An 18,120-nucleotide genomic window follows, 5' to 3' on the forward strand; every position below is an offset into this window, starting at 1 on the left:
AAAGTACAAACATTTGGAAAAACATACTATAGCAGGCCATTATGGTACCAATGCATTGTGATATAGCAGTATAATGATCTGGTGTGGTGCCAATAGATTGCAGCATATATTTGCTTAATATGCTTCCACATAATCTATTTTCTGCAAGAGTTTTCACATGCATTCATGTGTGACATATGGTGCATCAATGCACTCCTAATGTGATGTTATTTTTTTCAATGAATCCAAAAACTTATATATTGGATTCAGCTAGGCATGGAAATAAGCTAAACTCCTACATTTCTAGCTCATCTTGGCTCGAAAGTGGATTAATGCCAATTGAATACCAAGCTACATTGATTTCAGCTTGAAGAGGCTAGAAAATCAAGTTGATGGGAGACAATGAATTGAGGGGGTTGCAGTAGTTGATTGCCATGTGGACAAAGGGAGAAAACATCGGTAAGCCAGTCTAGAGGTTAGTGCACCGAGGTTGACCATCATGATGAGAGGCTCAAGGTAGAGGAGGGAGGGTGGCAAATCAGAGGCAAAAAGACCAACGAGATCTGGGCAGCTACAGGGTCAAATAGCAAGAAGGTGGGCAAACTAAGGAGGCTGGGCACTACAGGTGGTCATTCACCACCATGACGTGTGCGAGAGAGAGAGAGAGAGACTGATGAAAGTTGGCCCCTCAGATGCTTTCCTAGGATTTCTTTCAGCCATTAGATCAAAATATAATGACTAAGATAACTTTTTTTTGCCACATATTTAAGAGAAGCAAGAGATGATGGGGAGGTGTCAGGAGGGATGCATATAAAAGGAACATGACAGGTGATGGAGAGAGGGCAGACGGGAAGCTATGGGGTAAGAGCAAATGGCAAAGGATGAGAGAGGGGCTAGCTTGCAATTGACTAAGTGACATGGATATCTTAATCTAGATATTGAATCAAATGGCATGAGACGAGGTGATATAAGGTAGCTAATCAAAGAAAATGTTACCCGGACTTCCAAATCGGGATTTTTGCCATGTCCAAACACTCGGACACCTAGGCATAGCAAAAAAAAAAAAAGGAAAAAAAATGCTGACTTTTCCGTACAAACTTTTGCCACTCGTACCTCGAAGCTTTTTTAAGTATGAAATAACATTAAGAAAAGGTTTTATAAATTTTATTAACTCAAGAGGAATTGCTTTACTGATAAATTCATATAAATATATCTATATAATATGGCGACATGCCTTGTATCTGATATTATCAAAGATCCCTTGTCTGACTTTTTTAGATACTTGCACACTTGACACCCATGTCAGGTGACATTGAGTATAACAAGATTTTAACAATCAAAAAAGGATATATATAATACAATAAAAATATAATAATATTTAAAATAAGTATATCTATAAGTATACATATCTCAAGCTATATCAAGATGAACATAAGCAAGTTATTTCCAAGTTTGGGTTATTTATATTAAGCCCACAATCTTAGCCCACATTGGATCTCATCAAGCAAGCTCATTTCGAGCTAAATTTTGCAATGAACAAGCTGCCCACGACCACTAACTCCACATATGCTTCTCATGATTCATCTAATTTGAATTGGCTGATTATGTGAAATGTGAATGTCTGACAGCCTCAGTACTGTTGATCCCTTCACTGTTTATATAGCAGCAAAGTAGTTGAGCTCAAAGTCAAATGATCCAAAATTTGAATACTACTGCAGAAAATGGATAAAAAGATTACATGCTAAAATTTATAATTTTTCAAAAACTAGTGTGCACAGATAGGAAAAGAAAGGAAGATGCTGAGCCACTATCCAGGGAAAATCCTCCAAGCCATTTGAAGCCCATTGAGTCATAGGTGGTTTGTAATGTAGGCGAACAAATTAATCAACTCTACTCATGCAAAACTGAAAAAGAAATGTAATTTCAAATAAAAAATTCTCAAAAACTTGGGAACTCCATCGAGCAACAAGGACCACTTGACATAGATAGGGCTGGCAATCAATCAAAGTTGCTAGCATAGACTAAAATCTAGGCTCAAGCCAAGCTTGTTCAAAGATTTTAGGCACAAAATTAATTCAAGCCTCAATAGTAAGGCTCAATATTATTAGTTATATTATATTATATTATATTAGTTATCATAAAACAAATAATCAGCTGCTGGCAAGACTCAGTCCAGGATTTTGCATTTGGGGCTGGCTACAATAGTGTTGGGGTGGAATGGGAAGAGTAGGGGACTCTTTGTTCTTTGCTGGCATGGCAACACATGAATGAATGGCTCAAGTTTGAGTCAACCTCTCTCCAGATTTTGGCCATTAATCCTCCACCAATGGCAAATGTCTCCAATACTTGCTTTACTCCAACAAGATTTCCCTCCCATTTCTCCAATGATAATGACTCCACACCCCCCCCCCCAACCAGATTCGCCAGCCCAACCTAAAGAAATTTTTTTTTGCTTCGGATATTAACATGGTTTGCTGTATCACCCCATACTACTCGATACGGGGCATATTATACCATACCGATACTGTACCGATATACCGCAATGCCTCATATGGATACTACCATACCATACTATACGATATACCACCACTATAACAAGACTCTACCGGTATGGGTGCTGTACTGAGACGGCAAATCTTGCATTCACATTTCGCATAATCAGCACCAAAATTGATGGTTCCAACGTAGGCTTTGAAATTTTGCGGGTAACCATTTGCTAATTACTAAAATATATGAATTTTTACCCAATTAATTATATAACTTTTTGCAATATCTTTTTGGATTTTATAAAAGATTGAAGGCAGCTTTATTTCAAGCTTGACCGAAGCTCGAAATAAGCTTGAACCAGAATTTTAATTCAAGTTTGAATCAACATTGATTTGCACTCGATTCAAGCTCAAATGGGTTTTGTTCAAAATAAGGGAATCAAACCAATTGAAACAGGCTCATTTTCGGCTTGGCTCAAAATCAAGCTCAATTAGGAAATGAGACAAGACTGATCCAAATTTTCAGGCTTGAAATTTAACTCGATGCCAGGCTGGAGCTGGTCTACGGTCAATCAATCATGCTCAGCTCAATTACACACCTAAACATAGAAAGATATTACTACTTAGACAAGTGTGGTTTTAGTACGGTTTCTTAGAGAATATCTCAGCTTTAATATTTCCTTTCATTAAGACTCTAAGTTAGCAATGCCTGGATCTGCAAACTAATTGCATATTGGCTCTTTTGTTTAAGAAACGCCCATGTAAGTTGTAAAGACAGCTGTAATGACAAGTAAATAAATATATAAAATGAATTTTGTTAAAGCTAGATTCCAGAAAATTACTGTAGAATAAGTTCCTACTTCTCTTCACCAGTCTCTTAGATCTATGATATTCAAGGCCTAATCTGACAGCTTCCCAAGTTCAATCAAATAAAAATTAAGAACAGGAAATGTGCTCTAACCTGCAGTATGGCAGCATTGACGCTGGTACCAGCTTCCACATCAACAAGTGTTACAACAAGAACCGTTCCAGTTCCCTGTCCTTTTACTTTTCCTCCTGAGGTATCTCTTTCTTCAACCATAGCCCTGAACTCCCTAGAGCTGTTTAGAGTGCACTCACTCAGATACTCTGCAGCTTCTTGCCCAAAATCATCCTCTAAGTTTGGGACTTTGATGTATGCCAGGCTGCACAGTTGAGCCAAACCAGGTGCTGATGAGACTGAGGGATCCAGAGGTCGTAAGAGATTGTAGGGAACTGTTTCTTGGTTTCCATAGTCAATATAGAAGACTTCAAACTTGTCCTCTGGTGATTCGACAGCCCCTCGTGGCCCATTAACAATCTTTACATGCCAATGAAAGTCTAAGAGTAAGGAAAAAGAAGCAAAAAATTATGATAAAATGACTAATCCAGGTTCAACATTACTATCTATGGAAATCTTACCATGGCTCTGTTCCAAGAATTATCTACACTGAACTGGGCAAGGACAATATCACCCTTTGTGGGACTGAAAGCTCCAATAACTGGACCTTCCTGGAGATTCAGCGAGGCAAGCTGCTGCTGAATAGCAGCCACCATCTGATCACCAACTGTCTGGACATAGAATTTGCCACCACCTAGGACTTCAGTGACCACAACCTGAAAGTAGAGACAAGAAGATAAACTAAGCCTCCAAGTAAAAACAAGAAAATATTTTTCCTTTTTCACATCTCTAGTACCTTGAGTACTTCCTTCTGTTTGCTTTCAGTTGTGGAACCATTAGCTTCTTCTTGGCCTTCAACATAGTTCTCCCATATCTTAAAAATAAAGAAGAGTTCTGTCAGGACCAAATTTGAAAGCTGTAAAGATGCAAATAATTTCATAATCATTGCTTACTTTCAATCTTTGCCATTTTGCAGATTGCTCAGCCTGTGCAAGGAGGTTAGCATCTGGAATCCTGTCTGTACCAAATGACATTTGAAGCTTTGCCAGTCCTGCTTCCAAAAGTGTCACTGCCATGTTGGTCCTTGATTCCCACAAGGAGCCCAAGAAAGTTCCAGTCCTATCAACTGTCTCTACTTCTATCTGTGCAGAAATTCATTTCTTTCAAAAGATAGAAATCAACAGAATTCCATAAAATCAAACAGAGGTAAAATCCGCACCTCAACATCCCTTTGTAGAATTTTCCTTCTCATTAAAGCAATTGCTTCATCTGAAAAAGGTTCATCTCGACCAGGGCACCTAACACCAGAAAATGAGAACGCAATACTACATGTCTCTTTTGGTATGAGTAATTTAAAACGGTGACCGCTGAGAACATATTCAACAACAGCATTGAGCCTTCTAGTGCGTTGCAGAAATGGCAAGAAATCTCTCGCTTTCTTTGCTGAGGCCTGAGAAATTTATAATTACAGATTAACTCAGCTAAAAGGAAAAACCCCCAAACCCAGGCAACACACTTGAAGATTCCAATTCTCACCATTGTCAGATCTGTTATGTGCATTGCTGGAGGATCCCTGGCAGAATGAATCCCTTTCTTTCCATTAATAGCACGCGACTCGGCTGCCAACAAAGCATCATAATAATTTGACCGTTCCTCAAAATCTCGGTGTCTGATGGCAGTGCCAAAGCCACGTCCAAGTACTAGCTCAGCAACATTTATCCCTGCTGGTTGACCACTTGCAGATGGAACAGGAGCAGCATCATCACCCTCAGCCTTGGAAGGAGACACCAGGAAAACTGAGCCAAAATCCATTACTCTAGAATCAGCTGAGCCAGCTGCACCTACTGAGTTGGGTCCATCCACCATACTGACCTTCCTAGAGTACTCCATTGACACATTTACCTAACGACACACATGTTGTTATGTCATAATTGCACCATCACAAGTTCAATATTACAAATCACAAACTATAGCGCATACTTGGCGACCAATAAGACGTGCACGCAAGAATTCCCTAGCCTCACGAGCGTAGGGTGCAGGTTTTTCGTCTCGACGAGGATTGCCCATTCTAGGGGACCTGATGCTTGAAAGATTCACCCGTCGCTCAGCCAGTGGACTGCCATATGGGACAGAATCATCAGCAACAATTATGCAGTCTCCACTCACAACCTCTACCACCTAGAGAAGCCAGAGAAAAACAAAATGATATCAAAGGTCTGGTTGAAAGAAAGATGCTGTCAACAAAAATTCAGAGATATCAGGGAAGCATGCAACCTTTCCCATGAAGTTTTGGTCATGGATAGCCTTCGAATTTGTTGCAGGTGGTACATAGTTAGTCCAAATTCTTAAGCGGTCTTTTTTGGCTTGAAGTTCAGCAGCCTTTAGCCGTCGTTTTGCCTCAGCTTCCATCATATTTGCACTCCATTCCACATATTTAGCTAACCCCTATAAAAATGAGCAGAATACTTTATCAGCATGATTTTCCAAATATAAAAGAGAATAGCTTATCTGCCTTTTTAGCATGGATCCATTATCAAGATTATGCAAGTGCAATAGAAAGGACTGCAGTGCAAAGAATCTCTTGCAGTGAAACTATGTAGGTTAAATCCATGCACCTGATTTTACTAGTATTAAAAAGCCCTTCACTACTAAAGTCACTGTCTAACTCTAGCTCTTTCATTAGCTTATGCATAGAATATAATTTTTATTCAGAAAAAGATACAGCTAAGGAATATTTAGTTCTTTTTTCCCCTTTCCTGCATCAACAACACCCTAATTCTAGATGCCAGATCTAATACTACCATATTTTATGTTAGCTTATGCATCCATATCGTTTTCATAGCATATCTTTGGATGGTGACAGAGGATTTCTATAAAAGCTAATATAATTACAGGTATAAAGAATTGGAGGTGAATAGGAAGAAAATATTAAATAGTAGCAACCAGGGTAGCTCCAAAGTGAAGACCTAACTTCAGCTTAAAGAATGCTCCAAAAGAAAAAGGAACTGCAAGCACAATGCTTTTCGTATAACAATAAGAACCATACAAAACAAATTAAAGTAACACAATCTATATCACTCAATTGCTATTCTTTTCCTTATTAGTTTAAGGGATTTTGAAACACATTATGTTCTATCAGCCACCAGGAAAAAGAAAAAAGATCCTTTGAGAGATAATAAAAAGTAAAGATCAAGAGATGGGAGGAAAAGTCAAATAAAAAGTAGTTCTTTATATTATTCTTGAGAGAGAAGTGGAGGGAGGGGGGAGAGAGAGAGAGAACTGATTGCCATGCCCAAATGTGCATAGTTGGAAGCATACTGTTTAAAATATAAATCTTCAGATGTCTCATTAGGAAATTCCAAAGCACATCACATGCATAAGGAATTTTATGTAAAAAATAGCAAAAAGCACCATCCCATAAGGAACTAAAAAAAGGAGAAACCTAAATCCTCAAAGGAAAGTACTGTCCCAAAAAGAAAAAACTGAATTCAAATAGGAACTAGAAGTACACCTAGTTATTGTTGTTGCTCTAGCTTTTTCCTTGTCAAAGATGGAAATATCTTGGAGCCACCAAAAATATTCTTCCACCTCTTTCCTGTTTCTACTTCCCTTCATTCCTTAGCCTCCCAAGTTTCCACTCTTTTTCTTTATGAAATACCCCTGCTACGTCCCTCTCAGATCTTAATCCTGCCTAGAGATAGAAATTTTCTCTCTTAAAACTTCACTCCACAGACCCCTCACTTATCCATCCCAACAGGATTCAATCGCTCTCTAATTCTATTGCTAGCTAAATTGGAAGGGGCGGCCACATAAACAGTAAAGTCAAGAAGGGCCCACTTGGGATTTATGGGATGCCATGCCCCCTGCCCCCAACGAAACCTCCCAATACACTTTTTGCGATCCACCCCTATTTTCAGATGTCTCACATACCCCTAAAAGATCCTTGCGGACAGTTATACCTCCATCACAGATGAAAAACAGCATGCAAAATAAAGCAGAAAAGGGTGTTGAAGCCTTTATAATGTCAAAACAGAAATAGTGAAGATCTACTAACCCTACCATAATGTTCAGACCTTTTCCACCATTTTCATCTTGCCATCACAACTTTTGCAACTACCAGCCAAATTGCAACCTAAATTTCCTATTGCTTGGAAATGCTATACTCTGTAGGAGTTTGCAAGTTAATAAGTTTGACAATTTTTTGCATTATTAAGGCATCTCCGCAAAAAAGGCATCAAATATCTTTCATGAAACAAACCCCAGAATATATCACACAAAACAATTAAAAAATCTTTTGGTTAGATGCAACATTCATACTAGATGGGTAACAAAAGACATTCCTCAAAAATCATAACATATGACTCTTCCAAACCTGAAAATACATCCACATCACAATCTCTCAACTACTGAAGATATATATACCACCAGTGGCATAAAATCTCGATGAATGGATAGCTCCAATGCAAATTTAAATCCATTTTACAACATGAAAAGATTCATGTTCTTAAGCTGCAGTCATCCTTAAATTATTTGCAACATGTACATATGCTTCCCAGCTAGACTTTCATGATTGCTTCAAAGTAGATATGAGATACAAGCATTGACCTCTGCTCCCCATTGAATTAAATCATTGTGACCACCATTTGTTTTCATACCATTAGTAAAGTGACTTATTTCATTACAAATTTTAGGTTTAGTAAATGTCCTCTGGGTAATATACTATGCTGAAAAACATGTCTTAAAAATTACTGACTATTAGATCCAGAACCACACAAAATATTCCCTTCATTCCTCATTGTGCAAACTTTAAAGGAGATGCATCATTCACATATTAGAGACTCATGCCCAACGACTACCATTACCAATTTATAACAAAACCTTCCACCCAAAAATCAAGATAAAGAGGGGAGAGAACATTAACTGTCTGAAAATAGATTTGATCAGGTTTCATGAATCTTATACTATTTAAGGTAATAGGCCACATTACAATCTATCTTTCATATCTCCCATGCCTTATTTCAGCCATGTGGCCCCTAATATCTTCAGAGAAGAAACCTCTTAGGACAATGGAAATCACTTTCAAGTTCCATCGGTTACACCTTCATATAAAGTGATATGCCTAACTCTTTCAAACCTAAAAGTAACTGATCTTCGCACATTTTGAAATATCAAGCTTTGGCACTTTTAATGCTTCAAGAAAAGACTGCATATTACATTTAAGCAGTTAAAGGCTATTCAGGTGGAATTACTTAACAAGAATAAAAAGATCCCTTTTCTGCAGAAGATGGGGCTTTTAATGAAATGATACAACAAAATGGGGTATCAAAATCATAAGTTTCAAAAGATACCAAAAAGAAATATCATTTATTCATGAAAAGCAACAACTTGATGTGAAACTAGTAAGACGTACAGATGAAAGTGGACTGGATAATATCCATCTCGATCCTTTTTCATGTTCGAATCTAAAACCAGATATGAACAGAAATTTAAGCATCCGACTAACATCCGAATCCATATCCATATCCGTCAAAGAAAAACAGATATGGATATGGATAGATGACTATCCGATTTGTATCTGAATATCCTATTTTATTTGTAACTTTAGTTAATTTTATATAGCACTCATGAAGTTTTAAAAGAAATATATAACCACATTAACATGCTGTTAACTTGATTTACCATCCACCAAATAATATCTTTGACTTTGTGGTCATAAAATTTAATTATATGACTTATATCCATATTTATATCCATAATTCCAATATCCGATTTGTATCTATATCTGTTTAAAACAAATACAGAGATGAATTTTTGCATCTGACTAGTATCCGTATCCATATCTATATTCGTTAAACAAAATAAATAGGGATAGGGATATACCGATATCAGATCGGTATCCAATCCAGTTTGCAAGAAGAATGTGAAAGTGCATAAAGGTGTGAACATATGATGACGTGCATTAGGACAAGTATGGTGTAGTTCCAAAATGATCTCAACCATTTTACTATATCATTAGTAGGCATATATACGTGGACAACAAATGCATTTAATAAGAATGATGGTATGACTACACTTGCACCTACATAGTCCACACTTGGGGTGCAAGGCCCACATGCCTAGTCAGCAGGCCTCCATTGAAGCAACCAAGATTTGTTAGTTGCAACAGGCATTTTTAAAGTTGTGAATCGTTTTGGTGTTGAACATATCACAAAAGCAGTTTTAATCAGCAAAGAAACTGCTTTCTTGATATAGTGAAGTTTCTTTTCTTCTAATCAGATATATAGTAGTAGAATATTAACCAAAAAGAAAAAAGATTTCAGCAGAGATTAATTTCTTCTATTTTCTCTCAGTCCATTCATTTTCTACATTAAGATGTAATAAAGGAAAGGGAACAAACATTTTGTACAAGCTCCAGAGCCAAGTCTTTTGCAGTATCTCCATCAGGATAGTATACGGAACCAATTAGATTACTAAATTTGTCGACGCCTTCTAGCACAATCCGGACCTGTCAGCTCCAAGAACGAGCTATGAAGTTTACCGAAACAAAATTTGCAATAGAGCTCAAAGCAAAAGAGGAAGCCTGACTCACATCTCTATTTAAAACACGGATCTCTGTGAAGTGTTTAGCTTCTCTTCCAAAAGGATCTGGTGCAACTTCAGTCGATGATGCTGTAGAAGTTACAAGCCTCTGAGCTGATGTCAGAGCCATTCTAGCTTCAGTGGAAACTTCTTCATTTGCATCGTTAGTAGTTATTTCAGGTTCCACCACAGCCCTTCTTCCCATGGATGGTGCCTATTGTTAGATATAGAAGAAAATTAAAGAAACTTATGTGAGATGGACAGTAACTACTTAAAGAATTACACTTTTGTCGCAACAAGAATAATGTTGATCATGTAGTGGTGGCAATACCTGAACTCCTGCAACAAAGACTTGGACAAACTGAAACTCTGGGAGTAGATAAACACGAACAGTGCTGCCATCACGGACCTGTTCCACAATTCCCTGCATAGGCCTGCCTTTATTTGCAGCCAAGAGCCCCATGGCGTCCAAATTACTAGGGTCCCCAATGGCTGAAGGGGGCAGGTCCCTAATTGATACCTCGGAAGCACCAGTTACCTGGAGAAGTTATCAAAGAAAGCAGATAATAGTTAGCCATTTGTACTTCTTATGGAACCTATATACTTACAGAATATCTATGTTTGCAACAGGAAGAAAAATGAGAACAGTTTGTGATAGATCAAAAAACAGCAATGAATGCAATAGATAGACAGAAATGATACATAACACTTTTCTAAAGATTGTCTACTAGGGAAAGTGGCATAAAAACATATACATCACAACAAAATAGAGGAAAAGCATAATGACCTTGCTCCAGCGGCCTGAACCTTGTTGCTTTGCTTGCTCTTCTAGATGCAGCAGTTCTGCCAAGAAAGGACTTGTTTCACCTTTTTGTTGACCCTGCTCCCTAACCTGGTCAAGTCAATTCATTTAGCCAAGGATGAAGGAATAAGATGAGTATCAACTATAGTAGTAATGTGATGAAAATGACGAACAAAGCTAGAAAATTATTCAATTACCTTTGCCCACCCTTCAGAAACGACCAACAATGCTATATTTTTATCCCCAAGAAAGACAGTGCCAAATTCTCTCCCTATGGATGGAACTGTGTAGTCTACTCTGAAAGTGACCTCCTACAAAAGTCAAGACCCCAGATATAACAATCAGATTGCAGGTTATTCAGTGACATGCAGATATGTGTAAGACTAAGTGATGATCATTACGAATCAAAATAAAGACCTTTCCTATGCAGAGTTTCCTTAAAAACTCTCTGCTATCCCATGCAAAGGGTTCATCAACTCCATTACGGCGGGCCTATAAATGAACAAAATGGTTCATGTCAGCAAAGATGTCTTAGTTACACCATAAATGTATAAGCAAACATGCTCATAATGTTACATAGAGACACATGTCAGCAAACAATTGAGTTAGATGCCAAAATGTAGTTATTCATAAATAGGCAAGTGTAATGCAAATTCTAAGGGAAAGAACTTATCATTGTATTATTTCATTTTAGAGAAAATCTTGCACATAAATTGTTGCAATATAATATCACAAAGGCAAAAAAGAAAGTGAAAAAATTGGAAGAATATGTTCTTGTAAAACCCAATTGGATAAAAGAGGGGAAAAAGATCTCTTGATTGGACTCCCCTATAGGCTGCTCTATCGCAAGCTAAATTTAAATCTCTTTTTTTCAATGAGGCTCATGAAATGAATCATTTTAAAGCTAGCAATCAGATACATGCAATAAACTAGCAAAAAATATATATATAGAAATTCTAAAGAGAAGAGTGAGATCTCTCTCATTTTTTCCCCTTATTTTCTCAATATTAAAAAGAGGAATTAGAACCAATACAGGCTGAGATCACAGAGGAAGAAAGGGTGCCAAAAGCTTGCCTCCCAGAGATTAGAATCTGGTTGTTTTTTCTTTCCCTTTTTAATGGAAGCAAGAGACGAGTGAAGAGCAAAGAAAATGAACAGAAAGGTGAAGCGAAGCATATTAGTTTTTCTATTTCCTTCCTTTAGAATCCAATTTTTTTCTTTCCCCTTTTAAAATCCAAGATCTCTTTTTTTCTTTTTTCCTATCTAAAATATTGGAAGTGAGAAAGGTGAAGCATACATAGAGTTAGCACAAGGCATATTTTCCTTTTTCTAATAAAATAGCTGGAATTGTTTAAATAGGGGTTAGAATCTTAAAAAGGAATTAATTATGTATATTATGGAAAAAGTGAAGGGCATTTTCGATAAAAATATATGGATTCACAAAAGAATGCTTCCCAAATTAAAAACTCTTGTATTTTAACATAGCATATAGATGACATCCACAATGCATTGAAATAGCCCATTAGGTCTAAAATCATGTATTCATCCATTCTTTATCGAAGGAAACATAGTTTGCTATACCAGACAATACCACCTAGTACAGGGTGTACCAATATCTATGGGGTATTGAGACTCAATGCATCTCCTATACCGAGTGTTAATACTTAGGCATGTGTCATACGAACAACTCAGTGAGAGGTGTATCGGTTGGGTACTAATGTGGAGTCCAATACCGAGATGGCAAATCATGAAAGGAAACCATCATTCTTCAATATAACTCTCAATGTCCCAAATCATGTTTTTGTCCATTTTCTTTCCCATTAGATTTCCTTTCATCCTCCATCCTATAAGATCAAGAGCATTATAATTAAGAAATCATATAAAATGGTTGGACGGAATGGGCAAACTTTCAAAATTACAAAATTTCACCTCTTAGCCTATGGGAATTAAGGAATAACTAAAATTTAAAATTAATGCATGAGAAACATTAGCATAAGGGGGAAAATGGGAAGCAAGGCAGGCGGTATTAAAGGGTCTAGAAGAGAAAAAGGAAATACATGGTTACAATTATGAAAGAAGAGGAGTGAGAAAAGGAAGAACATTAGGATTGGAAGAACTTGGACAAAAGAAAGATGGTAAAAGGTAATCATATGATTACATGACATATCCATATTCACTAGATGTTCTTTTCCTTTACAGAGGCACTCACAATTCCCATAACAAAAAAAAGAAAGCAGAAAGATGCAGGATAAAAATAGACTCAGGTTCAGAGAAATATGTGGACTCAAATGTATTTTGGGAGCAAAAATTGACGGATGTAATATTTTTATAATTTTCCTAAATTTCGGAACTGGGCCAGTCTATTTTTATTACGGTAAGTATTAAATAATATGTCCTGCATTGTAGCAGTCCGAAAGAGAAATGAAGAAGAAAATACAAGATGGGTGTAAGATAAAGATAAGTAGTTCACATGATAAATATCTTCTGGTAATAGCTGTATGTGTGTGGGTGTAAAAACCGTTATGAAAATGTAATAGAGCACATAGAATAGGAAATTTTAGAGCTGAATATCATTTGAAACCATTAAAAAGAATAAGCAATTAAGCTCATTAGTTGAATTTTTGTCCAAGTATGTAACTTTATTCTAAGTACTCGATACAAGAAAAGTCAGCTTCTTCCTGCTATTCAAATCACAACTTATCAAATGGAAACCCCATTCTAGCACATATACCAGTCTAGGAGCAACGAGAGAAGACAAGGTAATGGTCTTCTCTGGGGGAATCTCTGCTTTGGTGCTTCCCATGATCACTAGGCAATCTCCAGAAGGAACAGCCTTCACTCTTCCCCTCAGCCATCCTGTCGCCGCAGGTGCTGTTGCCATATCAAACAGCTATGACCTGTTGTCAGTAAACACCATCCATATTATTAAAATGCCATGGAAATTGATCACCTCGAGTTTCAAGTTTCCATCCTTCCATTACAGATGATTCTACTCTCATGAAAATTCACTACGCATGCAACAGAACAGAATATCTCTCGCTATGAAATCATTACCAACGAAGGGATGATAAAGGAACAGACAAAAACAATAAAAACAACCCCTCCACCGGTTGCAATCTAAAGTACGATAACTATAAGAACATAGACATAAGAAAGAAAATGGCTTCACAATCAAGCATGCGTCAAGAATGTTAAACAATCCAAAAAGATCAAAAAAAAAAACAAAGGAAACAAAAACACTTCTTTCCGATTTAAATCAAGGAATTTATGATACGAGATCATCAGAATAACACAAAAACATGTTATTTTAACAGATCTGCAAGGCATAGGCATCAGCTGAATCAATCTGAAGAAAGATCCCACTAGATATCCAGAACTCCAAAACCACAGTTTTTATCAAAAACCTTAATTCTACTTCAGCTAACCAATGGAAACTCTTTGTAACATGAACCCAAATCAACCAAATTCCAACACAAAAAAACGAAACGCAAGAAGAAAGCAGAAAAAGTCGGATTCGATCTATAAACCAGACAAGGAATCAAAGAAGATATCCGAGCCTATAATTCTCTAGACGTAAAAAACATGAAATCCATTATAAAATCGCAAAAAGATCTTCTTTTTTTAGCGATCCGACAAGGGATGGAAACAGATCTGGAAAGCAATTCACCTCGATCCGGTTTCCACGGGAGAAGAGATCTCCTCTACGGATCAAGAAGAGCATGCGGTGTCACCAATCAGAGATCGATCCCTTCAACGCCTCTCTGCTGGAATCGGCTTCGATTATAACGAGAGACGGTGAAGAAGAAGAAGGGAGAGGCGTTGCGAAAGCCTCGCGGAGGAAGGTCTTGGGGTGGCGGAAGAGAGAGAGAAGAGGGGCGGAGGCGATGTAGGGAGTTTCGATAAATGTAGACATAAAACAATCCTTGATGGCGAGGAAATCTTACCAACTATACCATCTCTGTTCTGAGTCTTGGAAACGGCACTTTATTTACCGAATAATCCTATTCACAATCGGACCGGCTTTGTTTTGCTGGGCTGGCCCATTTTCAGGAGCATTGGTCTGACATCTCTGACTCAGCTTCATTTTTTCGCTAGAGGATTAAAAGCTTTACAAGCTAAGACATGTTTAGGCTGCTGGCTTATTTATTCATAGGAAAATGATAGTTCAACCCAAATTTGAGAAAGGTTTCATGGCATAGCTGATATGACAAACTGAACAGGCTGTCTTTCTAGATATTTTTATAAGAATAAAATTATTAATTAAATATCCAATCTAGTTTCTTATCATGGAAGCGTTTAACGATGAGGAACCATTGCTCGACTAGATGGGTCAAGAATATATTTTTCATGCAAAAAAAAATTCACCTTTCTTCATGTGAATCCACCGTTGGATCATCCATTGGCCATTTTAAAATTTATGTAAGTGGATGAAGGATAAAGTTTAAAACATTTTGAGATCTATGTAGCTGACGATCTAGTAGTAGATTTATATTAAAGAAGGTGAATCCTTATTTCATATTAAAGATGCTACCTCAATCCTGACCAAATATGTAGTGATCACCAACAGAGATGGCCTCAAAGTTGGAGAAATGATCAACATAAGAAAATGGCAATGACAAAAGATAAGGATAAGACAGTAATGTAGAGATGGGGGTGAAGAGAAGAGGAGATGGACAGCTATGGAGAAAAAGAGAAAGAAATATGGAGGCCATAAAAGATAGGGGAGGAAGTAAGTGGATAACAGCATAGAACAAAGTGATTATAGCTAGAAAAAGTAGAAGGTAAGGGATGGCAATATAAATAGATACGAGGCTGAAGGAGCTGGCAAGGGATGGTTATTGTTGGGCATGGAGAGAGAGTGACTGTAAAGAAATGGTTGATGACAATCATGAAAACAATAGTGAAGTGAAGGTGAGAGATGGGGTATCTTGGCAACTAGGCATAAGGAGGGCAGAGGGATGATATGGAAAGGTGGGAGAGAGAAAAGAGAAGAGAGTGGATGGAAATGAAAGAAGTTTTTTTAAAAAAAAATTCAAAATATTATCTTTTTACCTATTTATTTGATTTATTCAATAATAAAGCCAGCTTATTCATATTTTGTTTATGATACCATATAGTTGTCCCATTTTTAGGTTTCGATAGCTGCACCCTGATTCATCATTTTGAGTTATAAACCCTATGGTTTCAAAGATTTTAAGATATTATCTAGAAGGCTCTTATGATGACTATTCCAAGGTATAGTTAATTTCAAGATGAAATAGGATAAAATTTAATAAGTGTTTCCATACAATGTCATTGACCTATGTGATAATCCCATGTAATGATTATCTTGCACTACAATATGGACACCAATGCTACGGTAAAGCTAGAAAAACTCTTATTTTGCCTAGTTAATTATTAAAAAACTTTTTACCAATTTAAATATAATAGAGGGACAAGAAAGCCACATAATTCCAATATGGTTTAATTCCACCATATCCATCAATTCACAATCCATGGTTAAACCGGATTTTATTGTTGTTGCCTATTTGAATTCAAGGGTGATGAGTAGCATGATTGGGTCAAATAGGACCTATCATAATGATATGGGTAAAATCCTAATGCTTGATCCGAAGACATTGATAGACTCTGATCGTGATCAACTCACACGTCGGCCATCGACCTACACATCGGCCACAGGGTTTCGACCTTATCATTAGTATTTTCAAAAGTTGTCAATCCACTCTTAAGCTACCAACCCTAGCATCGGCGTCCAACCCCATCTCTAGGAGCATCAAGTTGTAGATCTACATTTTGACTACTGTCCTCATCACCAGTGGTCTCTATACATTGAACACCAACCTAAATTTCAGATTCTAAGCCCCCACATTGGCTCCAATTCTGGTATCTACCACCAATCCTCATCTTCAACAGTACATATGGTGAGTCACGGAATCATTCTCTCTCCAATCTCTTTTCCTTCTAACCTCTACTTTAATCACTGTATTCAAAAAGTTTGATAGAAAATCCTAATACAATCTTGTTAAATCACGCCACTATTGGGAGCAGCTAGCTATCAACTAGACAAGACAGCTGCAATTACTCCATACCAAGAAATCAGATCGAAGATCTCAGGACAGCGCATTCAAAGGAGTCGAACGGTCTTTAATTCCTCTCTCCTATGGTTCTCATTGTTATAAATAGAGATAATAGGGGACCCCCAACATACATAACTCTCTCGCACGCTCCTCCTCATCTGTTTCGGATTTCAGACATGAGCATCAGAGGGTCCCTACCATAACCACCCCCGGTCAGAGACTTATTTTGTAAGTCCGATCGCTGTCATCTTTGCCGGACTTCACCTTGCTCCAGCCATTGGATTTTGGTTGCACAATGGCACATAAGTTTTAAAAATTTTTAACATACTTTGAACTCTTAAAGACAAGTAAACCAAAATTCAATCTCAGGAAAATCTTGCTAATTTCAATCAAATATAACATGCATAATATTCAATAAGAATTATACCTTCGAGTTGATGATGATCTGTTGGAAATATGATCTTCACAAGACACCCATGCAGATGTCCTCCAATGATAGTCCACATAAGATTGATCATGGACCTTCTTAATCTACTGCTATGTCAAGACTGCTTCATAAAATTTCAGCAATCTTTTCTTCTTAAGGATGAAGTATACAGTAACCTGATAGCTTTTCAAAAACTCCACAAAGATCACACTTGAAATCTTTTATGAAACGATTGATATGTCTGTTCTGATTTAGATATCCAACTCTTAGATATTTCAATCTTCTTAGAAAGGCAGACAATCTATTTTTCTAATTAATTTCTTTCCTCTCTAATTTTTTCTATCTTTTTTTTTTTTTTTTTTCTTATTTTTTTTGATTTTTTTTTTCTTTTTTCTTCAAAAATCATGCCCAACTCCCTTCAGATTGCGTGCTAATCCCATGGAGTGCATATATGAAGGGGCATGGAATCTTTCCTTTGGTGTTAAGTCTTCTCATGCGGGGCCCAACTCTATGGCTTCTGCATGAGATTAATGCACTACGTGGAGGAGTTGTACACCAGAAGGACTCCTCCCTTCTATGAACAAAATCCAAGGCACCGTGAAATATGGCACGTGGAAAAGATAGCGTGGAATTAAGAGTAGCGGCCCAAAAAGACTCTTCCTTCTGGGTGTTCATAATAAATGGGTGCTGATTTTTCTTGACATGGAGGAGGTTGGGTTTACATGAAACTCTTCCATATGGAGAGATTTTGGTGCCTAGGAGACCTTAAGTCAGAGCCCAATTAGATTAGGTCAAGACATAATGTTCTAGGTTAGCTCAAATAGCTTTGGGCTAAGCTTAATTGAAAACTT

General features: G+C 37.2%; 1 protein-coding gene across 2 annotated transcripts in view; it reads right to left on the reverse strand.

Moving 5' to 3' along the window:
* The window catches only part of LOC105036009 (ribonuclease TUDOR 1), a 28,987-nt gene extending 14,343 nt beyond the window's left edge, over positions 1-14,644 (reverse strand). Inside the window, exons 1-17 of one of the 2 annotated variants that reach the window (XM_073242819.1) lie at positions 14,433-14,644; positions 13,497-13,662; positions 11,183-11,257; positions 10,963-11,076; positions 10,751-10,855; positions 10,295-10,501; positions 9,974-10,177; positions 9,782-9,889; positions 5,659-5,829; positions 5,365-5,562; positions 4,921-5,286; positions 4,604-4,834; positions 4,338-4,526; positions 4,181-4,258; positions 3,906-4,100; positions 3,427-3,804; positions 1,610-1,630 (exon numbers count right to left, since the gene is read on the reverse strand). In XM_073242819.1, the coding sequence (XP_073098920.1) occupies positions 1,628-1,630; positions 3,427-3,804; positions 3,906-4,100; positions 4,181-4,258; positions 4,338-4,526; positions 4,604-4,834; positions 4,921-5,286; positions 5,365-5,562; positions 5,659-5,829; positions 9,782-9,889; positions 9,974-10,177; positions 10,295-10,501; positions 10,751-10,855; positions 10,963-11,076; positions 11,183-11,257; positions 13,497-13,646 (2,772 nt within the window). In that variant the 5' untranslated portion in view covers positions 13,647-13,662; positions 14,433-14,644 and the 3' untranslated portion in view covers positions 1,610-1,627. Of the gene's footprint in view, positions 1-1,609; positions 1,631-3,426; positions 3,805-3,905; positions 4,101-4,180; positions 4,259-4,337; positions 4,527-4,603; positions 4,835-4,920; positions 5,287-5,364; positions 5,563-5,658; positions 5,830-9,781; positions 9,890-9,973; positions 10,178-10,294; positions 10,502-10,750; positions 10,856-10,962; positions 11,077-11,182; positions 11,258-13,496; positions 13,663-14,432 lie in introns of those variants that run through there. The other variant, XM_019847515.3, reaches the window with a different exon arrangement.
* Between the last annotated feature and the right edge of the window lie 3,476 nt (positions 14,645-18,120).

The sequence above is a fragment of the Elaeis guineensis genome, chromosome 8 (genome assembly GCF_000442705.2).
Source record: "Elaeis guineensis isolate ETL-2024a chromosome 8, EG11, whole genome shotgun sequence".
Lineage (NCBI taxonomy): Eukaryota > Viridiplantae > Streptophyta > Magnoliopsida > Arecales > Arecaceae > Elaeis > Elaeis guineensis.